At 40.7% G+C, this 22,739-nt stretch overlaps 1 protein-coding gene and 1 long non-coding RNA gene across 2 annotated transcripts; one reads left to right on the top strand and one right to left on the bottom strand.

Annotated features, from left to right (window-relative positions):
- Positions 1 to 11,495: 11,495 nt before the first annotated feature.
- Positions 11,496 to 12,770, top strand: LOC135744154 (uncharacterized). The gene is made up of 2 exons (XM_065262121.1): positions 11,496 to 11,973; positions 12,256 to 12,770. The coding sequence occupies exons 1-2, from the start codon at positions 11,496 to 11,498 to the stop codon at positions 12,768 to 12,770; spliced, it is 993 nt and encodes a 330-aa protein (XP_065118193.1).
- A 639-nt stretch (positions 12,771 to 13,409) lies between these two features.
- LOC135748862 (uncharacterized) lies at positions 13,410 to 15,630 on the bottom strand. Its single transcript, XR_012336807.1, has 2 exons — positions 15,276 to 15,630; positions 13,410 to 14,608 (listed from the first exon to the last, which is right to left on the bottom strand). It is a non-coding gene; the product is annotated as an uncharacterized lncRNA (long non-coding RNA).
- Between the last annotated feature and the right edge of the window lie 7,109 nt (positions 15,631 to 22,739).

Consider the following 22,739-nt stretch of genomic DNA (forward strand, 5'->3'; position numbering starts at 1 on the left):
GAGCAAGGCTCTCCCGCCCCTCCTCCACTGTGATTGGGCGGCCGTGTGAGAACTGACATTGACGAGCGGAGCTTTTCTTCCAAAGTTGAATCTCTTTCAACTCTCGACGCTCAGCGCCGAGCGCGAAAAAACCGTCGAGTGCCGGTTTTCAGCGTGGAAAAAACCCGCTAGCTGCTGGCTTATTTGAAAAACGCCGAGCTTCCATTGGAAACAATTGAAAACATGCGCCGGCCGCGGGTGTAAGGGGCTGTGTACACCAAAACTTTTAAACGCGGCTGAAAACGCCTTGAGGACGCCGAATGCCAGCTGTTTTTCAGCTGAGTGCCAGCTTTCTTCAGCTGAGCACTTTGGTAGCTGTGATACTTCAGCTGCGAGCCGGTTGGTTGCTGTGGTAATGTCCCGCCCCTGCTCCACTGTGATTGGGCGGCCGTGTGAGAACTGACATTGACGAGCGGAGCTTTTTGCTGAGTTCCAGGCAACCGGTAACCCGTAACTCACGAGTTCAAATTCACGACTCACGACTCTGAACTGGGAGTACATCGATCTAGTACGAGTTCACGGGTGGGAAGTCACGGGTTTGACTGCCGTTCCAGTGCACTTTCACCGGTAGAAGGTTGTAAAAACACGAGTTACAGGCTGCCTGGAACGCATAGGGTCGTGAGTCGTGGTTTTGAAGTCGTAACTCACGGGTTTAAAAGCCTGCCTGGAACGCAGCATTTCTCCCAAAGTTGAACCTCTTTCAACTCTAGACTCTCAGCGCCGAGCGCATGAAAACCGCCGAGCGCCGGTTTTCAGCACGGAAAAAACCCGCTCGCTGCTGGCTTATTTGAAAAACGCCGAGCTTCCATTGGAAACAATTGAAAACATGCGCCGGCCGCGGGCGTAAATGTTTTGGTGTACACAACCCCTAAAAGTTTTGGTGTACACCAGGGGTGTCAAACTCATTTTAGGCTGTGGGCCGGATGGTAAATAACGCCATGAAGTGCGGGCCGGATAATTTTTTTAAACCTTAGTGTGCTGATAATTGTGTTAAAATTTACTTAACAAACCAATTAATTAGTTTGTTTAGCAAGAAAACCAGAGAAAGACACAGCTCTGTGAAAACTACATTTCATAAGGTCACACTCATACTGTATATTATGCACACAAATTTACATCTGAACAAAACCCACTGGCCTTATAGGTTGAAAAGCTTTAATTTAACTTCTTTTGCCTTAATGCCAAAATTATTTATAAACCATTCACTTTTCTTTGGAATATATTTGTAATGAGAACAGTCATTTAGAAAATGCTAGATGGGGCAGTGGCCCAAACCAAAAATGGCACTATGGGGGGTACTATTATTATGGTTTTAATAAAGTATTATAAATATTATGTATTATATTACTAGCATCAACTTAGACAAGTGATTATAATGGGAAATATAATAAGAATTAAAGTGTGACAATCTGCTAAATATTCAATATGATTTACCTGCTGGCTTGATGGAGCTTTGAATCCATGTTTGCAATGTTGAACTGCTGCTAAAAGCCTCTCTTTCCGTTCTCTGTCGTTATTTTGTGAAGGCATTGGTGTTTTTTGTATTTTTTGTCTACAAAGTGTGCCAACAACAGCAAATTTAGTGTTTATATTAACTTAAATCTGATCGGGAACATTAAATCGATTAGACAAGCATTGTAACGTAAATAAGAATGTGGATATTTTGGTTTTGTTAGCTTGCTAAGTTGTTAGCACTTTTAGAACACTGACAGCAAATCATTACCGGAAGAAATACATAAACATACTTACAAATGACTAATTCTGCGGTTTAACAACTGATATAATGTAATGAATCTACCTGTTAATGCAACGAACTTCAGAAACTGTCGTCTTCGCTCTCCAGGCAGAGAGTGGACACAGAGATGCTGCGGAGCGGGCGAGAAAACACGAAGTGGATCACCGGAATCAGTGGATCTTTAGCGGAGCGGTAACAATAAAACGGCAAGATTTTTGGGCACCGTGTTTAGTCTATGTTCCGCGTTTTGCTGCTTTCCGCAAGTCTCTCATATTAAAAACGAACTAGACACCCGCCTAAAAGGGTTTTTAAAATATATATTTAATATTTAATAATACTGTATAAATCATCACGCGGGCCGGATTGGACACCTTTGCGGGCCGCATGTTTGACACCCCTGGTGTACACAACCCCTAAATGTGCAAACGGAGGTGTATGATATCAAAGCATCGCGAGAGCAGACTGCTCCGCATGCTTTCTACTTACTCTCGCGGTACTTTCATGTTTTGATTGATCTGCGCAGCGCCACCAACACACGTGATCAACTGCAGTCAGGTGGCGGGGGCGCGGAGATGCTGGGATGGGTAAAAGACGAAATAACGTTATAACATTTTGTCTCGTCTCGTTTTGGTCAACGAAAATGAAGAGACATTTTAGCTTAGTTTTTATTTTGTAAACCACTTTTAGTCTCATTTTATTCGTCAACAATATTGCATTATACATTTTATTATAGTCATCGTCACATGACCAGCATTTTCCTTGCGTCTAGTCTCATTTTCGTCACGTGAAAAAGGTTCGTTGACGACTATATTTCGTCATACTTTTCGTTGACGAAAGCAACACTAGTTGTTAGCTCGTTAAAAAAAACTGCAATTGTTTTACGTTAAATTATGTATTTTTTGCGCTACTTAATGTGCATGCTGTTATTTCTGTATTTCTTTATTCATTACTTTCTCTGTCTGTTGTCCGCCACCGTTATTTCAATAGAAGTCCAGTTTACCCCAAAACAACCTCTCTAGAAAAGACCTCTTCTGACATCTGCTGGTGGAAACAAGCTGGTGCCAGCAGAAACATACAGCATGAAATATGATGTTGGTAGATTCTTTCAAAAAATGATAGAACGGTCTGAAAACACTGGCAGTGCCACATGAACAATAGTGCATACAATTACTATAGTAAACTGTAATAACATTCCTAGTGAAATTAGTAAACTTCAGTAATATTCCTATACTTTCGTTTTTGAATGGAAATAATACAAATTCACAACAGGTAATATAACAGAATACTAATAGTATACATTAACAAAATGTGGTAATTACACTGCTAACCCAAATGTTGTCTTTACTTTAACAATCATATAAACCTGTCCTTGCTCAATATGTTGTGTTCAAGACCTATGTTTAAAAAATCTTATTTCCTTTAAACGTTTAACCTACAAAATTCATGCAGCTAAATAAATTAAAACTGTAATGAACTTAATTATCTGTATACATAATGTTTTGATAAATACTCATATGCCTTTGCAATGGGTTAAGTAAAAAAACACAACCACTGTCCAAAAGTGGCAATTAGGATAACCGACAGAGCAATGCATCATGTTCTATAAGATTATCATGTTTGTAGCGGGATCCACGGGATTAACATGTACAAAATACATTTCATACCTAGTGGAGTTGGTAATAATAATAATAGTAAATGTGTAAAGTAGCATAAATTAAAATTACATAATAAAGCAAGAAAAAAACTTCCTCAAATGTGTATCTATTTAATGATTGCATTCCACAACTGATACATACAACAACACAACACATACATACAAGACAATACATCGTTTCGTGTATGTGTAGCAAGTGAAGAAGATTTTAATATAAGAAACTTACTATTGCGCTTCTGATTTGGCTGTGAGATTCGCTGAGAATTAATTGGCTGTGACAATTTTCATTCCAAAATGGCGGCCGCGCTACTGAAGCGCCACCTAGTGGCTGTTCATAGATGGAGGCTGTTGCCAAAAACGAATCAGAGTTTCCCCTCTTGTTCTTCTATACTCTTTGGGAATCCACTGCTTCAAGTCAGCCGCCGATCGGTCTGCGCAGCGCCGCATGAAGTCGAACAAACTAGTCTTATCTCGGCAGCAATATGATGGGATCAGTTCAGAATGCCACGTGACATACATCGTACAACAAACAGGTAAACTGGTATTTGTTTAAATACATTAGTTTAGGAGCGGGTGCTTAATGCTGTATTTTTTTTCTTGTTTGTTAGTTAGTGTAGTCAGTGGCGTTTTACGCGGAATATGTTATTTTTGTTTCTTTTTAGATTAGTTTCTAGTAAGAGTGTTTTTTTAAATTTATTTTTACTTTAAACACCACTGTTTGTCCCGTCATTATTGTTGTCTTTTCTGGTTTATTACATTGTGTATATAATTTGTAAATATGATTATGGGTGTTTGGTGACGATAAGATTTTTTCTCATTTTGTAATATTTTGAATTCCTACTAAAAAAGCAAAAGCACAAACTGTGGTCTCTGCCTGTTTCTTCGCTCAATGGCTCAATGCTCACTGAATAGTCAGAGAGATGTGTCATAAGCCTGATTTCCATGTAATAGTCTATTCATTCTTTTTTTTAAGGTTGCGTCTCTGTAATCCTAGACAACATAGCCTTAAGTAAGAGGACGTAACATAAGGCAAGTTTATATTGTTACAGTCATCATGGCTCCCTCTGCTGGCCGTCAGAGGGTTGACATTCATATATGTCTCTGGACTGCAATACCCATGATCCCTTGCACTAACCGGTTGATCACACCTGCATCCTGTTAGCCATTATCCGAAATATATAAGCTCACTTAGAACTCATCCATGTTGTGAAGTATTGTTGCATTGTCATCATACCAAGGGTTTATCCTGTTTTCTTGTTCGGTGTTCCTTTACCCGTGCCTGGATATCGTTTATGATTGTTTGCTGCCTGATTTTGACCTACGCCTGGATTAGTTGATTAACTTTTTGTTAAGTGCAAAACTTCCACCAATAGTTAAGCAGAACACTAAACAAAAAACAAAACAGACAACAAATACAAAACAACAATTGTGATTAGGCTTGTGCCGGTGTTACATTTTCATGTTGCAGTGATTTATGAAGGTTTTATTACGGTAGACAGTATTAGGCTACCACGGTGTTGAAATGCATTACAAAAACAGGTTGAAAAGATGAGCAAATGTCATTGTTATAGTGTAAATAAAAGGTTTAATAACTTAAACTTGTTAAAATGATATAAATAAAACTGATCAGATTCAAACAAAATAAAGTCCAAACTGCAAAAGCAGTCAACTTTAGTGGTTTAAATGATTAAATTGCAAAATATAATCAGTCCATATGCAGCCTGACGTTGAAAAGCCACTTTGACCGTTGACTGTATGGCTACTGAAAATGAGCCAGCAGCAGCACTGCTAGATGCTTGGATACTCTGTAAAACAGAGAAGAAAAATATAACTTCATGCCTTAAGATGCATTTTAGACAATTATAGAGAATAAAAAGAAGGCAAAGCTTACTGATAGTTTGTCTTTTTTGCTTGTTTGTTTGTTTACTTAAATATGATATATAAATATGTGTTCCTTTCATTTTAGTAAGCCCATTTGCTATGCCCATTTGTATCCACTGTACTGTGGTTTCAACATACATATTCAAATAAATTACGTAACATATTTAAATGGTCATTATTACTGACAGTGAGACAGTGACACATCACTTAACTCAATTCACATAACGCATTTATAACAGTCAATGAAAATATACATAAAACACAATTTGGAAGATTAAAATCTTTTTTTTTTAAGATAACTTAGCAGTGTAAAGATAATGGAATTTGGTCAAACTTGCGTGACCTGGTTAGAACTCTAGCAGCAGCATTTTGCACTAATATTAATTGTAGTCTATTTATTAAGTAATTAACTTAACGTTACCGCTCAGGCTCAGTGTCAGCTATAATTAATAATATATATTTTACCAGATAGCAAGCGGTAGGATAGCTAATATAACGTTAGCTTAAAGGCGCAAAAGAGGATGTTTTTCGCCGACTGAGAATCCAAAAACGGTAAGGCCTACTGAGTTTTTTAAATGAGCACATGCGTAAGACCAGCCTCCCTCCTTCACAGCTCATTTTTAGGGAACGCCTTCCAAAACTCGGGCACGAATATTTGAACACGAGTGTTTGTTTAACACCGGCATATGCTGTGTCGCGTGACTCGCGTCAGTGGATTCATTATGTGAAATGATGATAATAAACAAACGTTAGATCAGTCTACGCTACTCCCATTTCAACTAGCATGTAGCAGTCTGGGCACTGTCTTACAACTACAGTACAAGAACAACGTCAATATACTTGAATAACAGTACAACAAAAATGATTCCCCAAAGAAAGCGTAATCACTGTTACCTGTCGGGAAGAATTTTGCGAACTGCGCGTCTGTCTTGACACCTCTCCGTTCCCTCATTGCTCTCCAGCGTTGAAATGTTTCTCCAATAACGACTCTGTTTACATTCATTCTTCTGACAATTTTCTCCTATTCCCAGCAGCTTAAAAAAGTCTTTCTTTTACGTCCTCCTTCAAATTTCTTCTCTACCGCTGTGCAAATTCGAGGAGGAAAGCAGGATCGACAATGAAAACAAAACGAAACTTAAGACGGAGTTTTATGCGCTATGCGCATGCGTCGCCTGTGTTTAGTTACTGGAGCGCGCACGTCTCTCACAAGGATCGTAATGGCAGTGATTGACAAGCCAGAGGGCCAATCGCTTATGCGATGACCGCATAAGCAATTGGATGATGTTTTTAAGGCCCTATCTTGTGCACAGATTAAGTATATTAATAATATTATGTTCAGTGCAGCTAATAAATAGTCTTTTATCATTTAGTAAAGACAGTTTCAAGTAATATTGCAAAAATGTATAAAACAAACATCCTCTTTTTCACCTTTAATAGACGTAATAATATTAGACAAACTAAACAGCGTAACGTTAGCTAGCGGACCTTAGCATTGCTAAGCGGACACTTAAATGTTATTATTTAGACACAAGATATAAAATATGATGCCATTTATCTTACCTTTATCTCTGTGAACTGTGGATGATTGTCTCAAAGATGCATACAGTTAGTGTTAGATAGATAGATAGTTTATTGTCCTGTAAACAGGAAATTTGTTTTCATACAGTACACGCAGCTAGTACAAACATATGATATATACATACACAAAAACAACACAACACAAAAAGGTGAATGTTCAGTTTCGTAACTTATTGAGGATTGAGATCGCCAATGGTACAAAGCTGTTTTTGAAACGTGCCCCTCTCCATGTCAGGGTCCTATACCTGCGGCCGGAGGGAAAGAGAGTAAAGTTGATGTTGAGGGGGTGCTCTGGGTCCGTTGTTATAGATTGGGCCAGGCGGGCTATTGCTCTATCATTAAGTTCTGAAATGTTAGGTGTAGAGGAATGTATTATTTTTGAAGCTATGTGTGTGATTTAATTGAGTTTGTTTTTGTTAGTGACTGACAGCATAGTGTAAAAACTAGTGGAGCAGTATAAAAAAATGGGCTGGATAATGCTCATATACAAAAGTAACAGAAAACAAGGGGCAATGCCAAGGGAGCTAAGTTTCCGTAGAATATGCAGACGTTGTTGTGAGCGTTTTTGGATGTCTGTTATGTGATGGTCATAAGTGAGCTTATTGTCCAGGGTGAGTCCAAGGTATTTGAATTTCTCCACCTTTTCTATGATGTTGCCATGAATGGAGATCTGACTGAGACCGGGTGCGTTAAAGACCAGTTTTTTAGTTTTCTCAACATTGAGATGGAGAAAGTTGTCTGTGCACCAGTGTGTGAAGTGTAATATTGTATCGTGGTAAGCAGCAATGGTAGTATGATCATTGAGGAGAGCCAGAATTGCAGTATCGTCGGAGTATTTGTAGTATGTTGTGATGGGTGAAGGACTAATACAGTCATTGGTGTAGAGCGTGTAGAGGAAGGGAGAGAAGACACAGCCTTGAGGAGCTCCAGTGTTAATTATAATGGTGTTCGATGTGACAGACCCTATCCTCACAGCCTGTGGCCTTTTGCTCAAAAAACTGTGAATCAGATGGATGTAATTAGGTGCAACTTTGAGTTGGTGGTGTTTTTCAATCATCCGATGACGTTGGATTGTATTAAAAGCTGAGCTTAGGTCCACAAAGAGAACTGCAGCAGAGTTACCAGATGTTTCCAGATGTTGAAGGAGGGTATGAAGGAGACATACAACAGCATCCTCCGTCCCTCGCCTGGCTTTGTAGGCAAACTGATATTTGTCCAGCTGTGGATTGACAGTTGACAAGATGTTGCGGAGAATCAGTTTTTCATAACATTTACTTGCTATGGGTGTGAGAGCAACAGGCCTGTAATGGTGGAACTCTGACGGGCGGGGTTTCTTTGGTAGAGGAATGATGGTAGAGATTTTCCATAGGGTGGGCCACCATGCTGTACTGAATGACTCATGCATTATTGAATAGAAAATCAGGGAGAGTTCCATTGCACAAAGCTTGAGCACCCTGGCAGGGATGCCATCAGGCCCCATGGCCTTGCCAACTTTGCACCTACTCAGCTCCTGTCGAACATCTACCTCTGTAAAGGGAGGAGATGTTGGTGGGTCAAAAGGGATACCATTAAGTAGCTCACTACAGACAGCTGAGTAGTCAGTGATGTCAAATCTAGAATAAAAAGTATTTAGACTGTTTGCAAAGGTCATGGGGTCTGTGATTGTGCTATAATCTTGTTTCACATTCTGTCCTGTCAGTATTTTTATTTACTTGAAGGCTTGTTTTGTGTTTATTGTGGAAAACTCATGTTCTATTTTCTCTTTGTATTTAAGTTTTTCTTTAATAATGTCATTTTTTATCTGTCTGTCTATTATTTTAAGTGAAAGCCAATCCTTACATTGAAATATTTTGTGTTTTTCAACAAGTTTTTGTTTAATCTGTGGGGTAATCCAAGGCCTGGAGTTGGGAAAAGTCTTATAGGTTTTTGTTGGTACGCAGGTATCCATACAAAACTTTATATAGTCCGTTGTAACTGACAGTCTCTCATCCAATGTGCCGTTAAAACGGTTCAGTCAGTGCATGCCAGAGATCCTTGCAGACATGCAATTGCATCGGCCGACCACTGTGGGGCGCTGTGGACTTGTGGCTTGATACGCTTCAGTTCCTGTCTGTAACCCGGAAGAAAGACCAAAACATTATGGTCCGAAGAACCCAGAGGAGGATGAGCCCGGACAGTAAATGCATCCAAAACATTCCCGTAACACAGATCCAGGATATTTCCCTTCCTTGTGGGGAAATGCACATACTGATGGAAGGATGGCGTTGTCAAGACTGCAGTTGTTGTAATCGCCCATATAGAACACCGGGGCTTGGGGGTATTTACTTTGCATCGAGTTAGCATTCTCCGCTATTAGCTCTGCTGCTGTTTTTATGTTAGCATCTGGTGGACAGTAAACACACCCAAAAACCACCGTGGGAAATTCTCTTGGAAGATAAAAGGGGCGTAATGATAGTGTTAATATCTCTACGTCCGGTGTACATATGATGCTGTGTATTTTTATGTTAGTACACCAGCGCTTGTTTATGAAGACACAAAGTCCTCCACCCCTCTCCTTCCCCGACTGACGGGTCCTATCAGTCCCGACCGTAAAGAAGTTGTCCAGGCTGATCTCAGAGTCATATATGGATTCATCGAGCCAGGATTCAGTTAATGCGATGATACACGCGTCCCTGAAGAGTCTTTCCCCTTGACACTTGGCATGAAGTTGATCCATCTTATTCCGAAGGAAACGTACATTGGCCAATATGACCGAGGGTAACGGAGGTCTGAAAGGAGGCCTTCGTAACCATACATGGATACCACCACGGCTACCTTTTTTCCTCGGTCGGATCTCTGGAGGGATGTCAGCAATGTTCCCTCTAATTTTTTTCAGCACTGAGCAAATTCTTTTTTTTCTGAGCGCATGTTTCAGTACTGTGAGCAATTCGCAACCACACGACCTGCCGAAAATGTAGCGTGTAACAGGGTTTAGTTTATACACACGTATAATGTTCAATGTGGGCCTGTGTATAAATCCCAATACATGTCATTAACACTCTCTTTGAATTTACCAGGTACCTGGGTTTAGCAGATTGAACCATTCAACTCAAGCTGAAAATCAGTTCTCATATACTACAGTGCAAATAAATAAATAAAATACTTGTGAAAGTGTAACACTGTTTTATTTTGTTTGTAATCCAAATTCATGATTCACTTAAATGACTCAGTTGGGTTGAATTCATGAATCAATTGATTCGGTTCAAAGGACCGTTTGTTCCTTTAAATAGTTCAAATAGTTCAGTTCAAAGTCAGTGTCCTTTGAAGAAAATCCAAGAAAATACGGAAAATGAAGTTTCAGCGAATTCACGTCCTAGTATTTGTTCGAAACAAAAAGGAAAAATATCCTCCTACCAGTTCTGATGAGTTCAAAGCACAGTTCTGGTTGGCTCGCCTTTTTGTATACACCTTCAGTATATACTTAATTGTCTCGCGTGTCCAAGATCGAGCAGGAGAACTTTACAGATGTTCAAAATTCTCACAAAAAAACCCAGCCTTGTAAAAACACAAGGCAGAACAGTAATTAATCTTCAATTCAACAGATTTATCAATAAGCATCATGTAAACATTTCAAATAACAACCTAACTCAGGGTTTCAACACTTATTGAACATATTGACACTTAAAATGTTATTTTTTAATCACATTTACGTTACTTGACTGTTAACTTTCAAATGTAAATAGCGCTTGAGCTCATTCGTTATATACCAACGGCCAATGTAAACAAACTAATAAAACTCATAGTTTGCTGCCAAATTTGCAACACTTATGCCATAATGTCAAGTTAATATTTAGAATATAACTCGCCAAAGTGTAACCCAGTGTAAAGTTTCAATGTTCTTTCGGATTTGTTCTGTTGTTGTATTTTTATAATTGTTACTATATATAAACACCATGATGTTGTTAATTTTATTTGTATTTTTTGTTGTTGTTTAAATAATGTTATAAATGACAAATTTCTTTATTTTACTCATGTGCTCACTCATGGGGGGTAAGATGTCCAATCCGGGTTGAGGTCAAGGTGAAAGGGGCGGAGATATAGCGGAATGAGGAAGGAAAATTCTGGGCGCACGAGGGAGAGAAGCGTGTGACTCACTGGTGTCAATAGGCATAAATATAGCATAAATAATGCTGTAATGATTTACTGTTCGTGTCTGTAGTTAATGGTTGTCTACCTGAGAACTATATGTTTACTACAGAGACGGAGACTTGAACATTGTTTAGCTTGATCAGCTGGACTATTTGTTCACATTACGAATCGTCGTCATGGAGATTCATGGTAATTCGCGTGAAAGATGACACCATTAAATCGCTGAGTGAGAACATCACGTTGATAACGGGATATCGGACATCTACCTCGGGAGGTGAAGCACGCTTCTCTTAGGACCTACTCACACTAGCCAGTTTGAACCGTGCCCGAGTGCGTTTGACCACCAAAGCGCGGTTCGTTTGACTAGTGTGAGTGCTCCGAACCGTGCCCGGGCGCGGCTCGATTAGCCGGCCATGGCCCGCTTGGAAGAGGTGGGCCAGAGCACAGTTCAGTTGGACTCAGGCGCGGTTCGCATGCAGTATGAGCGCTAACTGTGCTGGAGTACGGAACAGGACGCGTGACGTCACGGTTTTGCGACGCTCCAAAACCAACATGGCGGGGAAAGGGTCGCTTTGGTCTGCGGCAGAGGTGCAATGCTTGTTGGAAATTTGGGCAGATGAGAGCATACAAGAACAGCTGGACAAAACGCATAAAAACTCAGATATATTTAGAAAAATCCGTGACTATCTTCTTCGTCATGGATATCAAAGAACTACCGAGCAGTGTAGAGACAAGGTAAAGAAACTGCGGGGACAGTATTTGAGGGTACGGGATGCACTCCGTAAATCGGGCAGCTCTGCAGAAGAAAAGGACAAATTTCAATGGTATGACGCTATCGACAGTATAATTGGCAGCAAACCTTCTAGCCAACCGAATGTGCTGGAGTCCCATCCGCGAAGATCGCTGGATTCTGCGTCATCTGATACGGAGAACACAGGACTGGAGAGATCACAGAGCTGTGAGTAACGTTAACATACATGCCAGTTCCATTTGATATCTATTCTGTTAAATCAGTCTGTGCATGTCCCTAAAGTAAATTACGCAAGGTTTTACTATGAATCCAACCAAGAAACCATGGTTACTGTAGTAAAATCGTGGTGTCCACAAACTGACCATGGGTATGCAGTTAAAACTGGGTTATACTACAAAAATAAAAAATTGAGTTTACGTAAGGGATGTTTGTTTAATGTTATTATTAAAATGATTACCTTTTGTGTTTATTTTGCTTTTATTTTTGTAGTAACATCGGTCAATTCAATCGCTTCAAACACTGGTGATGAGACACAGGATACATCAGATAACACTGAGACAATACCTTCAGAGCAAGGCAAAAAGAGAAAGAGAAAGGTAGAAGTGAGTGAAATGATGACTGCCTTTCTAGATATGCAGAAAAGGCAGAATGACGAATTCATGCAAGGGGAGCACTTGCGTTACCAGCAAGAAAAAGAAATGTTTGATAACTGGATGAAGGCTCAAGTACAGATGGAGGAGCGTCGACTGCAACTACAAAGGGAGGAACGCCAAGAAACAAACATGATGTTCCTGCAAACCATGAACAGACTGTTTGATGCCATGATTCCCTCACACTCTCATCACCAGCCCTCTCCTCAACATCCCTCTCCTCATGCTCCTCCTCCTCCTACACCTCCTCCTCCTGCTACACATCATCCTCATCTGCAGTATCCTTACCATGCTGAGACATCATCATCCTACTCTGAGCTTGATAACTCTACACATGTTTATCGCAACCTGTAAAGGCACAGTTGTTCACGTCCATGTTTGTATGTTGTGTTTGGACGTTGCCTTTTATTATAAGGGTTATTTAAGTTTTATCTTGTTGTTTTAATTAATAACATGTTTGTCATAGGTAAATATGACCAAAAGTTGTTTAATTTCCTGTAGCATATATTTATGCAGTTTACCCTAACACTACGCACTACCTCAAACCTCTACACTTTATAATTCTAACTCGAACCTCTACAATATATACCACACACTTCCAAAAATTATACACCACACACATTAGGTAACCTATAGTTCTCTCAAACCTTTCCATATACACTTACTGGACTTCACACAAACTTTTTGAATTTCATGTTTATATACGTTCTTCTATGCTGTATTGAATAATGACACTCAGGTATGTTTGCAAATTGAAGTAAGGTATACTGCAAGCAAATTGTCATTTTTGAGAAAACTTCTTTCACAGCAGTGCCTGGTTACATAGCACTTTGTATTTGATTTATTGTCTTATTTTGTTTCACCACTGTACATGTTTGTGTTCTGTGAAGTACTGTTTTTTTTTCCTGTGAGAAGTGCTCCTGAGTTTATGATTAAAACTTTTTTGGCCTCATCTTATGTTTTGTGTGTTATTTGTAAATAACTCCTGCACTGTTCTTGAAATCATCAATATGACTTTATTGACAACAGCACAAAAATAAGTCATAGTAAACCAATAAGTACAACAAATATACATGCACTGAATGTAGTAGCGGCATGACACAGAAGTATGTAATGAAAACTATCCTCTTGAAATATACACTCTCTCTCTACAAATTTGAGAAATATGAACACAATGCATCTCTGGTGGCATTTGAACTAGTGGCTGTATTACGAGGATTACATTCACTGTTCAGATTTTCCTCTTCTGTGGCAATCTCCTCACATTCCTCACCATTTACTTGACAAAATTGTGCAGAACGCAACATGCGCTGATAATAGTGTTTATGTTGTGTATGCGGCAATCACACCTCTTCATTAAGCATCTCCACCTTCCTTTCAGGAGGCCAAATGCCCTTTCAACAGTCATCCGTGCCTTGCTGAGGCGGTTGTTGAAGGTGGCCTGTGCAGGGGTTGTTTGTTCATTTTCTGGATATGGTTTCATCAACCATGGCAGTAACGGATATGCAGCATCCCCCAAAATCACCACTGGCACATCTACTCCTTCAAACCTCACTGTTATCCGAGGGAACAGTGTATTACTCTGACCCCTCTCAAACAAGGATGAATTGGCAAAAACTCTTGCATCATGAACCTTGCCCGGCCATCCCACATTAATGTCCCAGAACATAAGTCGGTTGTCAACCACACCTTGCAGAATAACAGAGTAGAAACCTTTCCGGTTGTAGTAGTCTGCAGAGCTAACAGGTGGAGCCAAAATCCCAATGTGAGTGCCATCAATTGCTCCTCCACATTGTGGGAAGCCCCACTTGTCTCTGAATCCCTAAATTATGCTTTCAAACTCCTGTTCAGAGGGTGTTCTGATGAAAAGGGAAAGCAAATTTTTCACAATTGCAGAGGCTACATGGTTGGTAATGCTAACAGCAGTCGACTGACCAATCCCAAATAAATGGGAGATGGTTCGGTACTCTACATTTGTGCCCAGTCTCCATATGCATATTGCAACACGTTGGTCCACGGGCACTGGTTTTCTGAATGAAGTGGTCTGTCTTTGAAGGTGCGGCTGCAGGCTGTTGCACAACTGCAAGAATGATGTCCTTCTCATTCTGAAATTAGCCTTCCACTCACAGTCTGTCCAGCTGCTGAGAACATGCTGCCACCACACACCAGATCTCTGCCGAATCCATATGGTCCTGCAGCAGAATAGAGAAATATTGTTACCTGTATATAGTTTATGCATAACAGCATTACAGCACTTTGAAGTGTAATTAGATAAACAACAAAATACAGCTCCAGTGCATACATAACAGGTATGTGTCCCGTTGAATACAAGTGTGTTAATAGAAGAATGTAGCTAATATTAACCCGCAAATGATATTAAAGGGATAGTTCACTTTAAAATGAAAATTCTGTCATCATTTACTCATCCTCATGATGTTGTAAACCTGTATGAATTTCTTTTTTCTGATAAACACAAAAAAAGATATTTTGAGAAGTGATGGTAAACACACAGCAGTTAGTGACCATATACTTCCATAGTAGTAATAAAAAAATGGAATTTAATGGGTACCGTTACCTGTGTGCTTACAATCATTTATCAAAATATTTTCTTCATCATTTATCACAATACATACAAAATATTTGTCCTACTAAGTAAGCTAATGGTGATGAGTAAATGATGACAGAATTTTTATTTTAAAGTGAACTATCCCTTTAAGTTACATGATTATTAGCTTTAGAACGCTACTGTCGTAATAATAAAAAAAACATAAACATATATTATATAAACATATTGAATTTCAAATTTCACAATACACTTTTCATTTGTGTTCAATGACATTTCAGTATCTTAATTCTTACCTTGTCGATGTACGGGAACTGTAGTCCGTAATCAAAGCTGCAAAGTCCTTGCTGCACTTCAGCTGGTACCTTGCAAACCTCCTCATACGAGCAGCACGATTACGTGACCATTTTCGTGCCACAAAGGCGATAGATTTGTTTAACAACAGGCTGTGAGAAGGCTGTGGACCACCGTGGACCAAACGACTTAAAATTATCCACAGAGTAAACAGAGCGATGGACTCCATTGTGTTCAGTCACACCGCCGCTCTTCCTGTTTATCCCGAAACCGTCGCACCATAATGACGTCAGCGTGCTCCGGTACGCGCCATAATGACGTAAGCGTGCTCCGGCACGAATGCTGAAACGCTATGTGAGTGCAGGCCAGAGGGGGAGTAGGGGAGGGGGGACAATCGCGCTGGGGCACGGATTGGTTTGATTTGTATAATGTGAGTACGCTCTTAAAAGAGGATTTAAGGTACCTTTTTCTATTTAATGCTCCACGGAGTGAAGAGAGTTTCTTATTGTTTTGCAATGCACCCCAGCTGCGATCAGGCCTGCAACGTTTATTTTAGACTTTGTACTTTGGGGTTTAAATTTGATTTCAATCTGCCGGCATATTGGGAAAAATGTTGTGATTTGTAAATATGTGAGTTGAAGCTCCTATGAAAGACTATGTCATTTGAAAAGGTTTGAAAGAGATTTTATGTTTATTTGTTTAAAGCATTGTGTATAGAGTTATTTGTATAGGTAAATTGTTTCACTGAAACACTCAGTTAATCTGTATACATTTTATTGGTTTCTTTAACTTATAATTGAAATATAACTATTTTCCTTTTACTTTAGTAAATTGTTATCCAGTTTGAACTTGAACGTTTCACTGTTATTTTTATTAGCATACATTCAGAGTATATGGTTATTTGAAATCTTATTTCTTTTTCCCTTGTGTTGATGGTTAATATTTACCTTGTAACATATTTAAAGGTAAGCAAACCATTATTTCATTTTGGATATTACTATAACATTAAGTTAAGGGGCCCAAGGATAGATACTAGTAACACATACCTGCTAAGTAAGAGAATAAATAACAACTCAGACTCTTTAGTAAAAAGGGGATGTTTTATTGGCACGGACCCAGAGCGTTTCTAACTTACCTGTTAAAGAGAGGGTGTTAAGAGCGCTACATAAATTGGAGGCACCGCTGGGATCCTTGGGTGTCCATTCAAAGTTGAGTCTTTAAAGAAAAACGAAAACGAACAGCTGCATTATTTTGTAGTGCTGTATAACTATGGCAGCCCGTTTGTTGTACCCTGAGCTTGTGAAGGAGCGCAAAGGATGGTGTCGAGGAGAAATGCTCCAAGAACAACATGCCCTTTTGGTAATAGTCCCTGAAGATGTTGAAATTTCTGAAATTGAAGATAGCCTGCAAGCTGTAAAAAATTTAGGGAGAGTAAGGGTGAGGGGACGAATATACAATGCCAAACTTGACAGTTTGACCGTTTTATGTGAATGTAAAGAAGAAGTAGATCCTTCAAAAGTCCCACCTGAAATACTGCCCACAGGAGCGCAGGTAGCATGGATGATAGTCACACTGCCTCCAGACGCCTCCCCTACTGTAAGGCCTGCTGATAAACAAGATGATAAAAATGAAGGTGCAGAGTCATTTTATGGGGCACATGATGGTTCCGCAGAGTCCATTATTCGGGCCGTGGGGGATTTACTCTCTAAGGTAGAAAAACCTGTGGGAGATGGCAGTAGATACCGCCGGCTCAGAGTTTTCTCAGGGATTGTGCCCACTCCTGCGGGAGAAGAGTCTTTAGAGCATTGGCTTGAACAAGCTCACCTGATGGTAGAAGAGACTGATTGCTCTACCAAAGAGAAACGACGCAGGATTATGGAAAGTTTACGAGGTCCAGCATTAGCTATAGTCAAAGCGGTACGAGCGACTATTGCTGATCTAAAACCAGAACAGTGCTTAGAGGCCATTGAAAGTGCTTTTGGCACAGCAGAATCTGGAGAGGAACTTTACATTGCTTTCAGGCTGATGCAGCAGCAGCCAAAGGAGAAACTTTCTGACTTTCTTAAAAGGCTGGAACAATCGTTAACTAAAGTATTACAACGAGGCGGTTTGTCAGCTGAATCTGCAAACAGGGCCAGAGTGGAACAGCTGCTCAGGGGAGCTGTTGCTTCTGACTTAATGCTGGTTAATCTGAAGTTGAGAGAGAGGAAAGCAAACCCGCCATCGTTTTTAGAGTTACTGAATGAGATTCGCGTGGAAGAGGAATATGAGTCTTCTAGAGCGAAGTTAACTTCAACCGTGCATAAAGTTCAGGTCAAAACAGAAATTGACAGTAGACAGACAGAAATCCAAGCCTTAAAAGCTGAGTTAAAAGAACTCAAAGTAATGGTTGCTTCCATGACAACTAACCCTCACCCTTATGTGAAAGATGAAGTGTCAACATGTTCAGTCATGCAAACTACCACACTAGAAAGTAATCTGAACCCTGAAGTGATTGCTCTGAAAAAAAAACAGGTCAAGAGACTTCAACAGAAAGTTCAAAGCAAAAAGTCCATCCCACCTGTGGCAGCTTTGCCTGTAGAGACTTTCAGAACTGTTCGCAATACTTACAAACCAAACAATTCCAGCGATGCGGATGAATATTACTGTTATCGCTGTGGGGAAAATGGGCACTTCGCATCAAAATGTAAAAATAACGAAAACCAGGCAAAAGTTATCCAAAGGCTAATTCAGTCGCTAAAGAAAGCCAAAGGTAAGGACGTACCATTACCAGAACCGAATGACAGTACAACCAACTGTTCAGTAAAACGGAGTGCAGTAGATGTACAGAAACCACAGCATCTGCCGGCAGGACTGATCGGCCCCACATCTATTGTCTCACTAAAAGTGAATGGACAGGAATGTGATGCGCTGCTGGACAGTGGCTCGCAAGAAACAATAATATTTGAAGCTTGGTATAAACGGTATCTGTCTGACGTTCCCATTCACCCAGTCAGTCAAAGGTTTAGCCATTTGGGGGCTAAGCGAGTCCAGCTATTGGGGTATGTTATGGTAGATGTGGAATTTCCGGCGTGGACCATAGGGGCTCAGGAAACCCTGTCAGTACTGGCTTTGATCTGTCCAGGGCCACATACTCCAGACCAGACCCCAATTATTTTAGGAACATGTGTACCACATAGACCCTGTAATTTCAGCCACTCCAACAGAAGAGTTTGATGCAAATCTCATTAACTTTGGAAACTCCCCCATTCCTGAGACATGGAAACTGAGACTTCGACAGAAATTGACAGAACGAGCTGGTGTGTTCTCACTACATGAATGGGATGTGGGGTTAGCCACTGGGGTGGAACACCACATCCGACTAACTGATCAAAGGCCCTTTTGTGAGCGGTCACGCCGTTTAGCTCCTGCAGACATTGAAGATGTACGAAGTCATCTTCAGGACCTTATGAAAGCAGGCATTATTAAGGAGTCACGGAGCCCCTACGCCTCCCCGATCGTAGTAGCCCGAAAGAAGAACGGCAATGTGAGGTTGTGCATAGACTATCGCACACTAAATGCTCGTACTGTTCCCGACCAATATACAACACCCCGCATTGAGGATGCATTAGATTGCTTGTCAGGAAGTTGTTGGTTTTCCGTAATAGACCTCAGAAGTGGCTACTACCAAATAGCCATGAATGAAGCTGACAAAGAGAAGACAGCTTTCATTTGCCCCTTAGGTTTTTTCCAATTTGAGCGTATGCCGCAGGGCGTTACGGGGGCTCCAGCGACTTTCCAACGTCTAATGGAAAAAACTGTAGGTGACATGAACCTTCTTCAGGTTTTAGTTCATCTAGATGACCTCATTATCTTTGGAAAGTCGCTGGAAGAACATGAAGAGAGGCTTCTGAAGGTCTTAGACCGTCTCCAGGAAACTGGATTGAAGGTATCCTTAGACAAATGTCAGTTTTGTCAAACCGAAGTGAAGTATGTGGGACACATAGTGTCAGCCAAAGGTATTGCTACAGACCCGGACAAAGTAAAGGCCGTCCGCGATTGGCCACAGCCTACCAACCTTAAGTCTCTTAGGTCTTTCCTAGGTTTCTGCGGTTATTATCGGAGGTTTATAGCCAATTACGCTGCAATTGTCAGACCTCTGACTGAGCTTACAAAGGGTTATGCACCCACTAGGCAGGGTAAAAAGTCTGACAAGGATAACTGCAAAACCTACTTAAATGAGTCTGAGCCCTTTGGGAATAGGTGGGATCAGTCGTGTACAGATTCGTTTCATCAGATCATTCAGTGTCTCACTAATGCTCCTGTCCTAGCTTTTGCAGACCCCAAAAAACCCTACACTTTACATGTAGATGCCAGTCTACAAGGGTTAGGTGCAGTCTTGTATCAGGAGCATTCGGGAAGTCTCAAACCTATAGCATTTGCCAGTAGGAAATTAAGTAACTCTGAGCAGAGGTATCACATCCACCAATTGGAATTTCTTTCTTTGAAATGGGCAGTGGTGGATAAATTCCATGATTATCTATATGGAGCCACCTTCACTGTTCATACTGACAATAACCCACTTACTTAAGTGCTCACCACGGCAAAGCTCAATGCCACGGGCCATCGCTGGCTTGCTGCCCTAGCTACATACAACTTTGATGTGGTGTATCGGCCAGGCAAGGCCAATATTGATGCAGATTTTCTGTCCCGAAATCTGGCAGGAGATGAGAAAGATGAAGGATGGCAGAGAATGTCTGAGACAGAGGTGAAGTCTCTATGCCAGCGTGTTCAGGCTGAGTTAGAGCTCAACAAATCATCTAGGTGTGTGGATCAATTGGGAGCCTCGCCAGAATGCATTCCCGAGGTGTATGCTTTTCCTGCTCTGCTGAGTTGTGACTTCCTGGAGCAGAAATCCATGAGTGATCTGATCAAAGCCCAAAGGAGTGATGATGTTCTGAAGCAAGTAATCGAATCTTTGAAAAAAGGAAAGTGGCCGGCAGATGTAAAGCCGAATACTGAGTTGTGTCTTCTTAAACATGAAGTTAATAGACTCATTATGAAAGATGGGTTGCTTTACAGGAACACCAAATCTCCCTCTGGAGAAGAGATCTCTCAGTTGGTCATGCCTGCTGAATTTCGAGAGACTGTTTGCAAGCTGTTACACGATGACATGGGTCATTTAGGTGAAGAAAGAACTACTAATCTTGTAAGGAGTAGATTTTATTGGCCCAAAATGGCTAGTGAGGTGGAACAGTACATCAAGAATTGTGGGGAGTGCATTACTCGCAAAACACCTTACACTAAAGCTGCTCCTTTGCACCAGATTACTAGCAATGGCCCTATGGATCTGGTCTGTATAGATTTTCTCTCTCTAGAGCCCGATTCTAAGGGACTGAGTAACATTTTGGTGGTCACCGATCATTTTACACGGTACGCACAGGCGTTTCCATCGAAGAATCAGACTGCACGTACTGTAGCTAAAATCTTAGTGGACAAGTATTTTGTACATTATGGTTTACCTGGTAGAATCCATTCCGACCAAGGGCGTGACTTTGAGAGCCAGTTAATCAAAGAGCTGTTGTTGCTGTTGGGCATTCGTAAGTCATGTACCACCCCATATCACCCTCAAGGTGACCCTCAGCCTGAGCGGTTTAACCGTACATTGCTCTCGATGTTGGGGACCTTGGGGCGAGAGAAAAAACGTCAATGGAGTCAGCATGTAGGGTATCTTGTCCATGCCTATAATAGCACAAAATGTGACGCCACTGGTTACTCTCCCTATTTTTTGATGTTCGTAAGAGAAGCCAAACTTCCTGTTGATCTTTGTTTCCAGACTTCATCGGGGGAAAAGGATGGAAAACTACATTCTCAGTACGTGGTTAAGCTAAAAAGGGATTTAGATGAAGCTTATCGGCTTGCAGTGGAAGTTTCAAACAAAGTACACCAAAGAAACAAGAAAGCATATGACAGTTCAGTAAGATTCCAGAGACTAGATGTTGGTGATAGAGTGTTACTGAAAAATCTAGGATTGAGAGGAAAACACAAACTTCAGAGTCGATGGAGTTCTGTGCCCTATGTTGTTGTAGGTAAAATGCCCAACTTGCCAGTGTATCGTGTGAGACCAGAAAAGGGTAGTGAAGGAGTAAAAACAATACATCGTGATCACCTCCTACCTATTACGCAGTCAGTGAGGATGCTGGAAAACCCTGTGGGAGATGCAGCACCTGGAAAACCAAAAAGACTATCAAACTCAAGCCACAGGGTGTCAAAAGAGACTAAAAGACATTATGCTGAAGTAACTGACTCCTCAGAATCAGAGTATGAAAGGGTGGGTGTTCCTTACCAAGCTTACATGCCCAGGTGGTTGCAAAGTCGGATGACAAGGGACCGCTCGCTCACTTACAGCGTAGGTGAGCCCGAGAGCCATAGTGAAGAACAAAATGACAGTGATCCGGTTGAAGAAGAGTGCATAGATGAAAATGTTTGTGCAGAATCAGAATTTGAACCGGACACTGTAAATATGTCTGAAAGACAGAGACTGGGGTCAAAAGTGGTTATGCCTCCCAGTCAGAGATCCCGCAGTAAGCGACTTATAAAGCCTGTTATAAGATTGACTTATGATGAACCGGGCAAGTGTAGTGACCACCCCATTGAAATAGTTCATAGAGGGGTCATTATTAAATTGGGTCAAAGTTAAGAAAAATAAAGGGGAACTGAGATAAATCACCCTTGAGTTTGAGTTCACTGTCTGATAGGGACATTCAGACTATTAGAAGGGGGAGGGTGTAACCCAGTGTAAAGTTTCAATGTTCTTTCGGATTTGTTCTGTTGTTGTATTTTTATAATTGTTATTATATATAAACACCATGATGTTGTTAATTTTATTTGTATTTTTTGTTGTTGTTTAAATAATGTTATAAATGACAAATTTCTTTATTTTACTCATGTGCTCACTCATGGGGGGTAAGATGTCCAATCCGGGTTGAGGTCAAGGTGAAAGGGGCGGAGATATAGCGGAATGAGGAAGGAAAATTCTGGGCACACGAGGGAGAGAAGCGTGTGACTCACTGGTGTCAATAGGCATAAATATAGCATAAATAATGCTGTAATGATTTACTGTTCGTGTCTGTAGTTAATGGTTGTCTACCTGAGAACTATATGTTTACTACAGAGACGGAGACTTGAACATTGTTTAGCTTGATCAGCTGGACTATTTGTTCACATTACGAATCGTCGTCATGGAGATTCATGGTAATTCGCGTGAAAGATGACACCATTAAATCGCTGAGTGAGAACATCACGTTGATAACGGGATATCGGACATCTACCTCGGGAGGTGAAGCACGCTTCTCTTAAAAGAGGATTTAAGGTACCTTTTTCTATTTAATGCTCCACGGAGTGAAGAGAGTTTCTTATTGTTTTGCAACGCACCCCAGCTGCGATCAGGCCTGCAACGTTTATTTTAGACTTTGTACTTTGGGGTT

This window comes from Paramisgurnus dabryanus, chromosome 6, assembly GCF_030506205.2.
Source record: "Paramisgurnus dabryanus chromosome 6, PD_genome_1.1, whole genome shotgun sequence".
Taxonomy (NCBI): Eukaryota; Metazoa; Chordata; class Actinopteri; order Cypriniformes; family Cobitidae; genus Paramisgurnus; species Paramisgurnus dabryanus.